The 15,995-nt window shown below is 47.8% G+C and overlaps 1 protein-coding gene across 1 annotated transcript; it reads left to right on the forward strand.

Moving 5' to 3' along the window:
* Window positions 1-2,325: 2,325 nt before the first annotated feature.
* On the forward strand, window positions 2,326-15,704 carry rgl3a (ral guanine nucleotide dissociation stimulator-like 3a). The gene is made up of 17 exons (XM_072682756.1): window positions 2,326-2,478; window positions 7,324-7,622; window positions 7,995-8,039; window positions 8,496-8,665; window positions 8,971-9,128; window positions 9,268-9,615; window positions 9,765-9,868; window positions 10,124-10,205; window positions 10,815-10,886; window positions 11,464-11,550; window positions 11,701-11,733; window positions 11,875-11,996; window positions 12,111-12,206; window positions 12,384-12,492; window positions 12,932-13,132; window positions 13,681-13,795; window positions 14,412-15,704. Exons 1-17 carry the CDS (start codon window positions 2,326-2,328, stop codon window positions 14,564-14,566), a joined length of 2,349 nt encoding a protein of 782 aa, XP_072538857.1. The 3' UTR covers window positions 14,567-15,704.
* The last annotated feature ends 291 nt before the right edge of the window (window positions 15,705-15,995 follow it).

The following is a 15,995-nucleotide window of genomic DNA, read 5'->3' on the forward strand; positions in this document are numbered from 1 at the left end:
AAATACACGTCCAGTCATTGTTTTACACACTGAAACGTGTGTGTGTGTGTGTGTGTGTCCGTGTGTGTGTGTCCTGGTGTACGGCCACAGGTCCGACCCTGCCTGCAGCACATTCCTGCAGCTGCTCACGCCAGAATTACAATTCAATTAAAAACAGACAGAACAGAGCTCTCGCTGCCTCCACACCAACGCCACCACCCACCACCACCCACCACCATCACCCCATCACCCACCACCACCATCACCCACCATAACCCACCGTCACCCACCACCATCACCCACCATCACCCCATCACCCACCATCACCCACCACCATCACCCCCCATCACCCACCATCACCCACCACCATTATCCACCATCACCCACCATCACCCACCACCATTATCCACCATCACCCACTACCATCACCCACCACCGTAACCCACCATCACCCACCACCATCATCCACCACCATTACCCACCACCGTAACCCACCATCACCCACCACCATAACCCACCATCACCCACCACCCACCACCATCTCCCCATCACCCACCACCATCACCCACCACCACCATCACCCACCACCACCACCCCATCACCCACCACCATAACCCACCACCACCATCACCCACCACCACCAGCCCATCACACACCACCACCATCACCCACCATCATAACCCACCACCATCACTCACCACCACCATCATCCACCACCCACCACCACCCGCATCACCCACCACCATCACCCCATCACCCACCACCACCCTCTTCTAAAGGGAATGAGGTTTAAACTCGTGACTGAAGCTGACTGTGGAGCTGAAGTCTATCAGTGTCCAGATCAGTCTCTGCTCTGTTACATAAGCAGCACCTGCTCTGAGCTCTCGGCCGGACAGAGCGTCTCTGATTAGTTATTGTTATTAATTAGATTGATCGGTTATTAATAGATAAACTGGCTATTCATGCATAAGCGCTGACCCCGCCCTTCACTCTGCTGTTTATTGTACTGTTAATAAAGAGGTCATTAGAGGTCAGAAACACTCCTGTGGCCAGTCTGAGCATGGGTCAGCGCTCTGACATTAAACAAACTATTTAGATATTTATACAGTTGTGTGCAAAAGTTAGGACACCCATTAAAATCTGTCTTTCAAATTCATGTTTGATCTTCATTTGAACATTATTGAGATCTGGAGTCTCCAACACTCCCAAAACATCAGCCAGGACATACAGGTCCACTATATAGATAAAAGCATGGGGTCGCCCACACAGTGCTTTAATTCTACCCCAGTCTAAACCCACAGGCATCAATATGGAGCTTTACGTGGTCTGACAGACACTCGGTGGCTGAGCTGCCCTCTGTGAGCTGTTCCTCCTAAACTCTTCCACTGTTCAATAATAACACCACTCACAGCTGATGGAGGAAGATCTAGGAGGGAGGAGATTTCTCCAGCTGACTTGTTGTTGTTGGTGCAGCGGTGTCTCCTATTACATACAGAACCACACTGGAGTTCAGTGAGCTCTTCAGAACCTCCCGTTCTTTCACTGATGTGTGGAAGAAAGACAGACTGCAGGACTAAAGGCTGGAGTTTATACAGCTGTAGCTGAATGAGACTGAATCAGACACCTGAATATAGTGATTAAGAGGGGTGTCCCAATACTTTTGTACATTTAGTATAGTACAGCATTAAGTGTGATCTTTATGGGAGGTAAGCAAGAAGGAAACTAGAGATGGAAAATTCAGCAAAACCAAGCATCACACTAAAGTGCATCCGAAAACACCTGGATCAGAACCAGGACTTCTGCACCAATATGCTCTGTACAGGTGAGTCTTTAGTCTAGCCCTGATTGATGAAAACCCCAGACACACAGCCACACACACTTCAGCCTAGGCCACACACAGGTGGAGGTCATAAGGAGAAGGTGGGGCCAGGGTGGAGCTAGAGACACTGTGGACCAATCACAGAAGGAAGAGACGCTTTGGCTGGGTCTGAACAGGTGAATGAAGCTCCCCTTCCTTCTGCCCTCTTTGATGAGCAAAGATCAAACAATGTCAGATCACACAAGATGAAAGAGAGCAGAGAGGGGTGGAGGCTGACTGAAGCATTGGGACACAGCCCAGGTGTGTTACAGGTGTGACAGTAAAGTGTGGACTGGATCTACAGGACCGGATCAGGAAGGTCTGCAGGTGTTTCTTGGTTTTAGGAGCTGCTCCTGTTCGCTTTACTGCTCACCTGCCCCATCAGCTCAGAGCAGGGCATGCTGGGAGTGGTGTTTGTGTTAGATTAGGGTGTGTGTGTGTGTGAGTTTTTGACCACTTGAGTAAAGAGTGTGTGCGAATAGTGAAGGATGAGGGTGTGTGTGGACCTGTGTGGAGTAGAGCGAGGTGTGTGTGTAGACCTGCAGGTAAAGAAGCTCCTGCGCTCAGCCGGACACTGCGCTCACCTGCAGAGAGTCCAGCTCATTAGATTCAACCAGCTGGACTCTGAACAGCATACACAGGTGAGTGAAACTGACCACCTACTTACCTGGACATGTCCCAGCCCAGCAACCTGCACTCACCTGTCCACTTTCCAACCTGTCCACCTGCACTCACCTGTCCACTCTGTGATGGGTTGTGGAGTTCAGTATTGGTCTGTGGAGACACAGAGATTTCTCTCTCAGACATCATTTAATGCGCCACACACACACACACACACACACACACACACACACACACACACACTTTCCTCCCATATAAATGAATCAGTGTGTGTGTTGCAGTCATGCGCATGTGAGTGTGTTGTGGGAGTACGAACACAGCGCCCCATTTTCTGTGTTAATGAACTGGACTGTGTGTGTCCTCACAGTCACCCGCGGGCCCATTGTTGTGTGTGTGTGTGTGTGTGTGTGTGTGTGTGTGTGTGTGTGTGTGTGTGTGTGTGTGTGTGTGTGTGCGCGCGCGCGTCAGTGCTGCCTCATTAATGAACAGAGTCCCACAGAATCAAACAGTGTGCCTTTTGTCTACTGCAGACTCTCTCTCTCTCTCTGTGTGTGTGTGTGTGTGTGTGTGTGTGTGTGTGTGTGTGTGTGTGTGTGTGTGTGTGTGTGTGTGATCCCCCTCTCTGTCTGTTCTGGTGCACGTGGTGCAGAGCTGTACGTGTGAATAAGCTGATCTAACTGTAGTGTTCGCGACTGTGTGCAGCAGGGGGCGCTGTTCTGCACTGCTGCGTTGCTAAATTACTTTAGCTTGAACAAGAGTGGCTACATTTCTTTAGCATAATGGGCGTGGCTAACTTGCTGTATCTTAAATCTCTGGCTTGAACGGACTATGCAAACCTGCTTTAGCATTAATGGGTGGAGCTAATCTTCTTTGATAAGAATGGGTGGAGCTAATCTGCTTTGATAAGAATGGGTGGAGCTAAATGACTTGATCTTAAATTAACTTCTTTAGCATAATGGGCGTGGCTAACCTGCGTTCGTGTGAATGGGCGTGGCTAAATTGCTGTAGCTTGAATCTCTGGCTTGAATAGAGTAAGCAAACCAAGTTTAGCTTAAATGGGCGTGGCTATACTGTTCAGCTTAAATGGCCATTGGCAAACGTCTTTAGCACAATGGGCGTGGCTATTCTGCTTTGATCTAAATGGGTGGAGTTAAATTGCTGTACCGCTTTAACTTACCCACACGGCTCAACCAACACATGGGTGTAACTGGACTGTTTTTGTGACGTCACAGATATGGTGACTTTAACGAGCCCTGCTTTCCTACAAACAGAGCCTTTAATGAGCTGCAGGTGCGAAAGCGTCCGGTACCAGCAAAGACTCCAGAAATGAAAATAGAGTTCTGTATTCAGCTCCACCCTAAGGAGCACCTTCGTGCGTCACACCAGCGTCAGAGCCCCGCCCACTCACGCACCTGAGCAGCCTGTGTATGTGTGCGCGCGTGCGAGTGAGTGAGTGAGTGAGTGACCGCATCGCTTGCGCTTGAGCGCTCCCACTGATTGAGCTCGCGCCGGGCTGCGGATGTTTCTGTGCTGAGCTGAGGACCAGGATGGGGAAATGGCAGATATCAATGGTAAACCTTTATTGATCGATGATCGATTCAGTCTGTTGATCTGATTTGTGTTTGGTTGGGTTTTGAGGTGGTGTGTTAGCGAGGTCTGCTGTTTCTCTCTGTGCTGTTTAAGTAAAGGTTTTGGGTTTATTTGGTTCTGTTGTGTTGGTTTGGATCATAGGGTGACTTTATTAAAGATAGAACTTCTTATTTTGTAGTTTTAGTGTTTCATTTCACTCGAAAATCGTCTGTTTCTTCATGAAGTTCACTTAGTTTTCGAATTGTCGGTTCCACCTTAAATAGTGCAGCACTTCCATTCCGGCGCCTGAGGCCAATAGTGAACTGCTGCACCATTTAAGGTGGAACGGACAATTCCTACAAGTAGTCAGTTCTAGCCTCGTAGTTCTTTTGCTAAAAGATGCTAAATGTTCTAAAACGTTCCACCACAGTTCTAGAAGCTACAGCTATTAAGTTGAATATATAAATAATTACATTTTAAATATTATATTATTAATTTTTTCTGTTTGTAGCTCACTGCCCACACAGTTCTAACAGTGTCTGACAGGCTGATCAATAAGTGTCTGATTCAGCTGATCGATTATAATACTATTTTCTTAGCCAAAATAAAAGTCCCAGGCTATTTAAAAAATCTATGACCTATTTTGTAAACGTCTAAATGGCAGTAAGTAGGATTGTATTCAGTGTGAATGTTTTGTTTGCAGCGATTCTGAACCGAAGCAATAACACTAATTGAGTTACTTTGATGATTCACTGACTCGTTTCCTCCTAGACTGGGAACGGAGGGGACTTCAGGCATTAATCGCTCTGATTAGTTTGGTGGTTTGATCGGTTCAGATTTAGGCTGTTCTGGTGTGTTTGTGGGACATTCCTGCAGGCCTGTTGGACTGGTCCGACTCCGAATCCTTTTCCTGATTCCTCAGCAGGTGTGTGTGTGTGTGTGTGTGTGTGTGTGTGTGTGTGTGTGTGTGTGTGTGTGTGTGTGTGCTGATTCAGTGCTATAATGAAGTTGTTGCTATGGTGACTGTTAGATAATCCTAATTAAATACTAATATAAGATTAAAGCAATATTTCAGTCATAAATCAGATTCCCCTAATTTAATATGCAAAATGTAGCCAATCAGCCATAACATTAAAACCAGCTGAAGTGACTGACACTGATGATCTGGGTCCAGTGGTTTCTGTCCAGGGGTGGATCTACATATCAGCAGGTGAACAGTCAGGTCTTGAAGGTGAAAAAAGGGACAAGCGTAAGAATCTGAGACACTTTGACAAGAACCAAACTGTGATGTTCTAGACATCTGGGTCAGAACATCTCCAGAACATCAGGTATCGGGTCTTGTGGGGTGTTCCTCCCGGTGTGCAGTGGTCAGCACCTACCAAAAGAGCTCCGAGGAAGGACGACCATTGGAGTGGCGACAGGGTCGTGGGTGTCCAGCGCAGAGCGGTTATTATTAGGCATGTGGTACTAATGTTATGGCTGATCTGTGTATTCTCGTGTTTCACAGCGGAGCTATGAGGCTAATGACTGCTTATATATTAGCAGAATTAGCATTAACAGGGTTGTGGGTTCGATTCCCGGGCTCGGCAAGCTGCCACTGTTGGGCCCTTGAGCAAGGCCCTTTACCCTCTCTGCTCCCCGGGCGCTGGAGTTGGCTGCCCACCGCTCTGGGTGTGTGTGTGTACTCACTGCCCCTAACACGTGTGTGTGTGTGTGAGTGTGTGTGTGTGTGTGTGTGTGTTCACTACCAGATGGGTTAAATGCGGAGGACACATTTCGCTGTACAGTCCACACTGTACAGTGACGAATACGTGCACCTTTTACCTTTTATCCTTTAGCATGGTGCTAACTGAAGGCCCAGATCCGCGCACACTCTCCTGATTGGGTGGTTGATTGATTAACAGGCGGAGCTTATTGTGGGTCAGAGTGAGGAAGGAGCGCAGTTGGCTAATGAGCTTGGTGCACATAGCATTATTAGCATTATTAGCATTATTAGCATTATGAGCATTATGAGCATTATGAGCATTATGATCATTATGAGCATTATGAGCATTATGATCATTATGAGCATTATTAGCATTATGAGCATTATTAGCATTATTAGCATTATGATCATTATGAGCATTATGAGCATTATGAGCATTATTAGCATTATGAGCATTATTAGCATTATGAGCATTATGAGCATTATGAGCATTATGAGCATTATTAGCATTGCTAATGCTGAAGAACTGCTGCGCTCTGCTACACTGCTGTAATGCCAGGTCTGCTGTTTTCTCTGTGCTGTTTAAGTAAAGGTTTTGGGTTTATTTGGTTCTGTTGTGTTGGTTTGGACAGAACTTCTTATTTTGTAGTTTTAGTGTTTCATTTCACTTGAAAATCTTCTGTTTCTTTATGAAGTTTACTTAGTTTTCGAGTTGTCCGTCCGTTCCACCTTAAATAGTGCAGCACTTCCATTCTGGCGCCTATTTAAGGTGGAACGGACAATTCCTACAAGTAGTCAGTTCTAGCCTCGTAGTTCCTTTGCTAAACGTTCCACCAGTTATTGAGTTTAATAGATAATTATTCATATAATAAATATTATATTACGTTTTATTTTTCTGTTTTGTATCTAACCTGTTAGCAAAAGCAGTTACTCTGCATTAGGGGGAGTTAGCTCGTTTGTGCTACCTTAGCAAGTTAGCATGCTAGGCTAAAGTTGGTTTCTTGCTAAAAGGGTTTTATATAGTTCAGTCAGCCTCACACACCGACCCTCACCTACCCTCACCTACCCTCACCTACCCTCACCGACCCTCACCGACCCTCACCGACCCTCACCTACCCTCACCTACCCTCACCGACCCTCACCGACCCTCACCTCCCCGACCCACACCGACCCTCACCTACCCACACCGACCCTCACCTCCCCTCACCTCCCCACACCGACCCTCACCTACCCACACCGACCCTCACCGACCCATCACCTCTCGATTGTTTGTGTGTGTGTGTGTGTGTGTGTGTGTGTGTGTGTGTGTGTGTGTGTGTGCTGGTGGATTTGGGTCTCATTGTTGGGTTTTTGTGTGTTCTGAGAACCTCTGCTAAAGTCAGTCTAATCTAAATAATGCAGAGAATCAGATGTGCCTGGCTCCGCCCCCAACGCCAGATGTTTTAGGACTTGTTTGATGAACGTTTCACTCCAGCTTTAATCAGGACTAGCATGTTTACTTAAGACTAACTCATTATCTTAGGACTAATATATATATGTGTGTGTGTGTGTGTGTGTGTGTGTGTGTGTGTGTGTGTGTGTGTGTGTGTAGGACCCAGTGCAGGAGTGGGGTGAGGAGGTAGAGGATGGTGTTGTGTACGGAGTGACTCTTCACCGCATATGTGATCCGACGGATCCCACTGACCACGCCCTCTCTTCCGAGCCCCGACCCCAAGGCTGTGTGCAGTACCGCACGCTGAAGGTCCGGCGGCTGAAGGCTGCCACTCTGCAGCGCCTGGTCAGCGAGCTGGTCAAACCAGAGTGTAGTGACCCGGACTACCCCCGAATCTTCCTGTCCACCTACAGAGCCTTCACCTGCACCACCTCCCTCATACAGCTGCTCTTCCAGAGGTGAGGAGCTCGGCTTTAAAGCCACAGTTCAGAATATCTACATTTCCTGCTTTCCCAAAATTCTATAGTACACGCTTCAGCTCCTCCTTTTACACACTGTGTGTGTGTGTGTGTGTGTGTACACGTCTCTGTATAACAGGTTCCACCTGTATGAGAGTTTCCTCTCCTTCAGTATGTTGGAAGGAATGTCCTGCTGCATTGTGTGTGTATACAATAGATTAGGTTCCTGTGTTAATAATAGAGCTGAAACCTGGGTTTCTGACGTGTGTGTGTGTGTGTGTGTGTGTGTGTGTGTGTGTGTGTGTGTGTGTGTGTGTGTGTGTGTGTGTGTGTGTGTGTGTGTGTGTGTGTGTTCATGTTGTGTTTCTCCAGTGAAGACTCCATCACTGACCTGGACAGCAGTGTGTGTGTGAGAAGGTGAGTTCCAGCTCATAATAACAGCATGGCTTTTATTCCCCCGGTAGAAACTGAGTGGCCGATGCCCTCTCTCCCCTCCGGGTTCTGCTGACCATATGAGTTATGGTGAAGCTCTGCGAAGAGCTGTGTGTATAACAGTGTTATAAAACACACAGATGAGCCAAAACATTATGACATCATTTATGTACCATAATGCTAATTTCAGCAAGCCCTCCTCTGGGATTCTGTATTAGATATTCTTTATTAAGTTCTAGATTAAGCAGGAACCTTCAGAGCTTGTTCTGAATCAGGCTATCTGTAACAGACATTAGCCTGTTCTCAAGCTCTCGTCTCTCAGTGCAGAGTTCTGTTCACACCTGCACTCACAGCCTATCTAGAACCTCCAGAAAGACTAGAGTGGTGTTTACTCTGCTCATTCTCTCTCTCTCTCCCTCCCTCCCTCCCTCCCTCCCTCAGCTCTCTCCCTGTGCTGGTGCGGTTGTGGTTGGATGAGTTCTGGGAGGACTTTAGAGATGCTGCTCAGCGCTCGGCCCTTCGGCTGCTATGTGCTCACCTGCGCCACCGGCTGTGTTTCAGACGCCTCGCCCGGCAGGCTGAGACCCTGCTGCACACACTGCAGGAGGAAGGTTAGCCTCTACCTGCTATACACTCAGACCCCAGTGAGCAGGAGTGTGTCGTACAGGTGGGACACAGCTCCGGTCTGTATTCACCGCATCACCTGCAGATTTAGGGGCTGTAACTAACTAAACTGGGCAGAGCGTTAAGGAGGGGGGGGTGGAGTGCAAGCAGCCTGCTCAGGTCCAGGGCAGAAGCTGAAACCTGATTTACACACGAGTCATTTTCCTGCAAGCGGTTTATTTGGTGTGTGTTTCTGTGGGTCAGTTTTGCAGTTGTTTGCAGTTGTGTTCAGATTGTGTATCTGTGTGTGCAGACAGGCATGCGGGCAATGAGGGGTCAGAGGGCAGCAAAGCTTCTGCTGTGGACGGGTCCAGTGGGGAAGAGTGGGCGGGGTCTGACCGAGCTGAGACCGAAAGTTTACTGAGCTTCTCCACCCGGGACATCGCGGAGCAGCTCACACGACTGGATGCTGTGAGTGTCATCACACGCTTCCCTCACATCTGAACCTGCAGCTGTAGAGCCGTCTGAAGTGATGAGGAGCACTGCCCGCACTACAGGGGCTACCTGTAATTAAATCTACATAACATTAGAATAATGCTGTGTTTGTCAGGATCTGTTTGTGCGGGTGGTTCCGTTCCACTGTCTGGGCTGCGTTTGGTCCCAGAGGGATAAGAAGGAGAACCGGAGTTTGGCTCCGACGGTCCGTGCTACCATCGCCCAGTTTAACGCTGTCACCAACTGGGTCATCACCTCACTGCTGTGTCCAAACTTCACCTCTGCACCCGGCTCTCCACAGACAGCCCGCTCACCCAAATCCCCTCGCTCGCCCACACCACCCCGTTCGCCCGGACCACCCCGCTCACCCAGATTGCCCCGAATGTGCCATACAGCCCGATGCCCACTCACCAGCCCGGCTCGGCGGGCACGCATCATTGAGAAGTGGATCTCCGTAGCTCAGGTACGTGAAGAACCCACGTACCCAGGCTCCGCCCACTAATGTGGATACTCTTGTGGCTGTAGCTCCACCTCCATTTATATTACAATAAAATAAGTGTGTGTGTCTGTGTGTCTGTGTGTGTGTGTGTGTGTGTATGTGTGTATAAACAGGAGTGCCATCAGCTGAGGAACTTCTCCTCCCTCAGGGCGATCCTCTCCGCTCTGCAGTCTAACTCCGTGTACCGCCTTAAAAAGACCTGGGCGGTGGTCAGCAGGTAATGGTAGTGGCTCCTCACCTTTTAGCCCCTCCCTCTTTTGTTTGGGGGCTCATTAAAATTCTGTTCAGCCTACAGAAGCTTAACACCACCCACTTGGTGTAATGCAGTTTAGCTCCACCCATTCAGCATACATCAGCCAATCTGAGTGAAGCTCATTTGCATGTTTCAGTCTTATAGACACAGTAACTGAAACAGTCTGGTTTGTTATGGGTTGTTTGGTTTCTAACTGGTTTCTAACTGGTTTAATTGCAGAGACAGTGTGGCTGCCTTTGAGCAGCTGTGTGAGAACTTCCCAGATGAAAACTGCGTCCTGACCACCAGAGAGATTCTGGAGGTGTGTGTGTGTGTGTGTGTGTGTGTGTGTGTGTGTGTGTGTGTGTGTGTGTGTGTGTGTGTGGTTTTCCGTTGAGCACACTGATAGCAGTGTTTGAACATTGATAGTTGTGTTCCTGTAGCAGCGACACGAGGCTGAAACCACCCGTCTGAACCCTACAGCTCTGCACTTCAGAGCGACTCCTCAGCGAAACCGTACTCCATCATAAAGCTCCAGAGTCCAGTTCCACAGGGAGAAAAGAGCAAATATCAGTTTATTGTTCAAGAATCTGAAGTTGGAAAAGAGAAAAATCTTAGATGCTTAATCATCAGAAATCAAGTCCAGTGTGAAGAAGCCAAGGTGGGGGCGGAGCAGCAGTCGGAGGGGGCGGGGGCGGAGCAGCAGTAAGTGTGAGTTTGACGTTGGCTGTAATGAGTGGGGAGAGAAGTCACACTGCTGGGCCCTGTGGGTGGGTCCGTGTGGGCATGGCCCTGTGGTCCCGTTTCAGAAAGTTCCAGGTAGGCGCAGTGTTCTGTATCAGCGGGAGAGTGAAGAGTAAACAGCAGCTCCGTTAAATAACACCCCCCCCCCCCCGGATCTGAACTCTGACTGACTCAGTATTCATTACAGGACTGTAACCAGACGGCTGACGGACCCTCCTCCTCTGCCCCCACATCCCCCAAACTGAGCTCCAAACACACGGTGAGACACACACACTACAGACACATTTACAGCTCAGACAATAAATCTATAAAAAAAAAAATGACTATTCATAAACAAAATACTACTAATATACACTACATTGCACACATTGCTGACACAGATGTGTCAGAATAGGACTCTCTGGAGCAGTTCAACATCATGACCCTGTCAGCACCATGCTGCCTAATGCCAGGCGTGGGCTAGAGGGGTATAAAGCCCCCCAGCATTGAGCTGTGGAGCAGTGGAGGAGCTGTGTAAAAGGTAACTGGTCCCACTCTGAAGCTCCTGGTTTAAACTGGGGAGAGAATCACCAGCAGTGAAGCTTTGGGAACATGTGGAACTGGTCTGAATCAGAGGTTCCTCTTTTGACTTCAGCGCCGGACTCGTCATGGAAATACTGACGACCCCTGTGACTGAAAGGGGAAGTGTGTGTGTGTGTGTGTGTGTGCGCAGGTGCGCACTTATCTGTACAATATGATGTTTGAGATTTATTGTGTGTGTGTGTGTGTGTGTGTGTGTGTGTGTGTGTGTGTGTGTGTGTGTGTGTGTGTGTGTGTGTGTGTGTGTGTGTGTGTAGAGCTGCAGTAGTGGGGAGGTGCCGTACCTGGGCACATACCTGACTGTGTTGACCATGCTGGACACTGCACTGCCCGACACTGTGGAGGTCAGACACTTCAGTCATCATTAAGGCAGACCTCGCCTCAGAGTCCTTTACTTATCATAAATACCCTCTACACCTGTCCTTATATATATATATTTCTCGCTCTCTCTCACTCTCTCTCTCTCTCTCTCTCTCTCTCTCGCTCGCTCTTAGGGAGGCCTGATCAACATTGAGAAGCGGAGGAGAGTGAGTAGAACTGCAGTAACTTTACTGTATTTCTCTCTCTTTATTGTAAATTGCATATAAAGTTATAGTCTAAAGTTAAAGTCTCTCTCTCTCTCTCTCTCTCTCTCTCTCTCTCTCTCTCTCTCTCTCTCTCTCTCTCAGGAGTTTGAGATTTTGGCTCAGGTTCGAGTGCTGCAGGCGTCCTGCTCTTTGTACTCTTTCCCTGCTCACCCTGCCGTCTGCTCCTGGCTCAGCGGCTGCACTCCCCTCTCCGACCAGCAGAGGTCAGACTGCCCACTAATGCCACCAGATCAGCCTTCAGCTGTCAATCACAGATATGGCTAATTTACATCTAGCTTAGATTAACTGTGCGTGTGTGTTCGTGCGTGTGTGTATAGTTATGATTTGTCCAGAGAGCTGGAGCCTCCGGTGGATCCGTGCCCAAATTCGCCCAGCTTCTGGAGCCAGCGCCTCATTGCCAAGAAGATCACCTCGTACGTCTGCTCACCAATTTTTTAGTTGTTTAGCTCCGCCCTTTCAGCCTACAGCAGATCTTATGTTGACAAAATGGGAAAGCCAGTCAGAACAGTGCTCATTTCCATTTATCAGTATTACAGACTCAACACAAGCTGTGTGTGTGTGTGTGTGTGTGTGTGTGTGTGTGTGTGTAGGTTCCTAAGCAGTAGTGAGAAGCCTAATGCAGATCAGATCAGTGTATCGTCTTCAAGCTCCAGCGGCTCAGAGATGGATGACCTGTCTCCCCTCCGACCCAAACCTCAGGTGTGTGTGTGTGTGTGTGTGTGTGTGTGTGTGTGTGTGTCCCGCGCAGGTGACCTTGCAGTGCAGTCGGCTGTTGTGGAGGGTGTAAACACTGACTCAGCCTCAGGAGACCATGTTAACACAGAGACACGCACACACATCTGACTTTACAAACCATTAACATCCAGCTCTGTTCCACTGGTGCATCACAAACACACTTCAGCTCTTTTAGACAAAATGTTCAACAAAATATGCATCAGCTGCATAATTACTGAGAAACTCCACACTGTGCTCCACCCTGCAGCACGGATCCCTCCACCTGTTTAATCATTTCGGAGCCCAACTCTTCTCACACGACTGTTCTACCAGTTCTGTCTGTCTGTGTGTGTGTGTGTGTGTGTGTGTGTGTGTGTGTGTGTGTGTGTGTGTGGGTTGTAACACATTCGGTTCTCTCTTGCAGTCTGGATCCTTAAACAACATTTCAGAAGACCTCACTGTCTCCTCCTCCCAGCAGGACCTCTGCTCCGATGATGTTTCTCCCTCTTCCTCCTCCTCCTGCTCTGCCCTCTCCCACCCTGCCTTTAATAAGCAGGTGGGCGACTCCTGCATCATCAGGGTTAGCATGGAGATGGACCACGGAAACATCTACAAGAGCATCCTGGTGTGTACAGTTTAGGAACCCACTATGATCTCTGTACAGTGGAGGTGAATGGAAGCAGGCGTCGTCGCCATGACAACAACACAGATACAGCCCATAATTGATCTCCTATCCAAACCCACCAGTGCAGCTACACGAGTCTTCTGAGTTTTATATGGGATGATGATGATGATGATGATGATGAAGGTGAAATAGTGAATAGAGAATCTGAACTAATACAGTTCTCTTTAGGGACTACTTTCTGTAGCTGCACTACACCCTGCAGCATGTATCCCTCCACCATTTTAATGATCTGATTTTAAAAGCAGGTTCTAGAGCCGAACTCTTCTCAGAACTCTGGTAGAACCGTGTCTCAGGCATCAGGCAGCGTCTTCATCACCATTAGGTGAAGAACTTTCTGTGAGGAGCTTTTAGTAGAGCTTCAGACGTCTGCTTCCCTTCTCCTCCACTGTAGAACCACAGCTCTGACTGGGGGAGCTTATCTAGAACCTCCACTGTAGAACAGATGCAGGGTGTGAAACCGGCCTCATAGGTTCTTGTTCCTCTGTCAGATCACCAGTCAGGATAAGACGAGTCAGGTGGTGCAGAGAGCTCTCTCCAAACACCACCTGGACAACCTGAGCCCTGATGACTTCAGCCTCGTACAGATGCTGCCTCATGACCGAGGTAAACACACCTGCACAACGAGTAGTGATGCTCCAGCATCACCTAGTGGTTCAGTATAGTATTTTCCTACCTCTGCATTTAGATTAAGCTTAGTGATTATTAATGTTCTATAATATTAATAATAAAATCCATGATATGATAATATAATATCCATATCACAGCTTTTCTAAGATACCTAACAATCCATGGCCAATTTGTCTCTGACATCATGGCATCAGTCTGATATTCAGATATGAAGAATATAAAGAACAAGTGTTTCTAATAAAGTGCCCAATGCACTACGTGTCCAAATATTTGTGGACACCATTTCTAATTAATGCATTCAGCTACTTTAAGTTGCACCGATTGCTGACTCAGATGTGCAAATGCACACACATCTGTCTAGCCCCTGTAGAGAAGCACTGCCAATAGAATGGCTCTTGTCACTAAATGCAATCAAATCCTCACAGCAATGTTCCTCCAGAATCTAGTAGAAAGTCTTCTTCTCTGGACAGTAGAGACAGTTACTCCAACAGAAGCAGGATCAGCTCTTTAATACCCTTGATTTCAGAAGAAACCATGAAAGAGCAATGTCCCAATACTTTTGTCCAGATAGTATCTTCTCTCTCTCAATCAGAGCTTCTGCTGCCGGACAAGGCGAACGTGTTCTACGCCATGTGTTCCTCAGTGGGTTACGACTTCGTGCTCCGTCAGCGCTGGAAGAGCCACAGCAAAGCACCGACGTCCTGCTCCAGCCCTGCCGCCGTGCCTCGAAGTCGCCATGCAAAATGATAGCACCACCTCTGGTGAGGTGGACTCACTGCAGCACTTTAGAACACTGGCCCTGCAAACTATTAGAACAATCACTGCATGTTACTGAGTAACAGTGCCACCTCTGGCTTGGATGACTGATGGACTTGCAGCTGAGAACAGCGTGTGCGTTTGGGCAGGACTTCTAAAAGCTTTTTTAAAATTCACTAAGTTAAGCCACAGCGCCACCTGTGGTGTGGAGGACTGTCCTCTCCTGGACTAAACTATAAGCTAATACACTCCGTTTTGAACTGCACTCCCTCTGAAGTCCACGTGGACGCTGCAGAGATGATCAGACTTCTGTTAAGAGTCTTTAAGTACGACTGAAGCTTTAAGCTAACGTCTCTGACGGTCAGTGTGGAGCCCCTGCTCTCTAATGCAGTTGCCTGAAGGATGCAAATGAAACCCTCGCCAAGTTTTATTGGCTTTAAAATCTAATCCTGTTTTAGTGATTGGAACAGTGTTGCCCTTTATAAACATTAATGTTGGTATTTATATTAATTAATATATTAATAATAATAATAATAATATTAATAATAATTCAGAGCTAATATATCCTGTGAAGGAAGGGTAGAGTAGTGTCAGCAGTGGTTTAGTGAGGGCGGCTGTGTGTCAGTGGGAGTGTGGGGATTTCTGAACTGCAGGAGTGACCGAGGTTGGTTGTGATTTCTGTGGAACCACGTGATTCATGTTCTCCTCTGTAATAAGTAGATTTCTTTAAAGCCTCCTTTCAGAAACACCCCGCAGCAGAACTGCAGTGTTTCAGTGACGGGTCTCCTGACCTGCTGCTCGTTGAACCTGTAACACACTGTGATCGTTCACACAGCCCCCCCCCTTACAGCTGTTTATTTATTAAGGTGGAATTTCAGGAGCCCCTGTTTCACAAATCCTCTCCTCTCCTGGACTGAGCTGAACCCCAGTCACCATCACCAGCTTGTGCAGTAAAGGTTCACAGGAAGTTCTTCCTCTATAAAGCTCAGAAGACTCAGTAGACATGGCGACCGGTGCCTGGTTCCAGCTCCGCTCACACGCTGAAGTTCCCCTTTAGGCCCCAAGTATTTTTTATATGCATCATTATTTTCCTTGATTTGTCAGGTGTGTGTGTGTGTGTGTGTGTGTGTGTGTGTGTGTGTGTGTGTGTGTGTCCTGTTTACACTCGCCACTTTTTAATTCAGTTTTAAATAAACAAATTGAGTCTCGGTTTCTTGTTTGGTAAAATTAGACAAGCAGTCTTTATATAAAGGCTCGGACCCTCAGATTCCTGCTGATGGACACAACGCCCCCTGCTGGGCATGGAGGTAAAGTACATGTGAGTTCAGGGTTCTCCAGTGCAGTTCAGATCCGGGACTTTCATTCAGGATTAAGTAAAGGAGTTTACAGTTCATCATTACTGCTACACCCCCTGACCCTC

This window comes from Salminus brasiliensis, chromosome 7 (genome assembly GCF_030463535.1).
Source record: "Salminus brasiliensis chromosome 7, fSalBra1.hap2, whole genome shotgun sequence".
In the NCBI taxonomy this organism is placed as follows: Eukaryota; Metazoa; Chordata; class Actinopteri; order Characiformes; family Bryconidae; genus Salminus; species Salminus brasiliensis.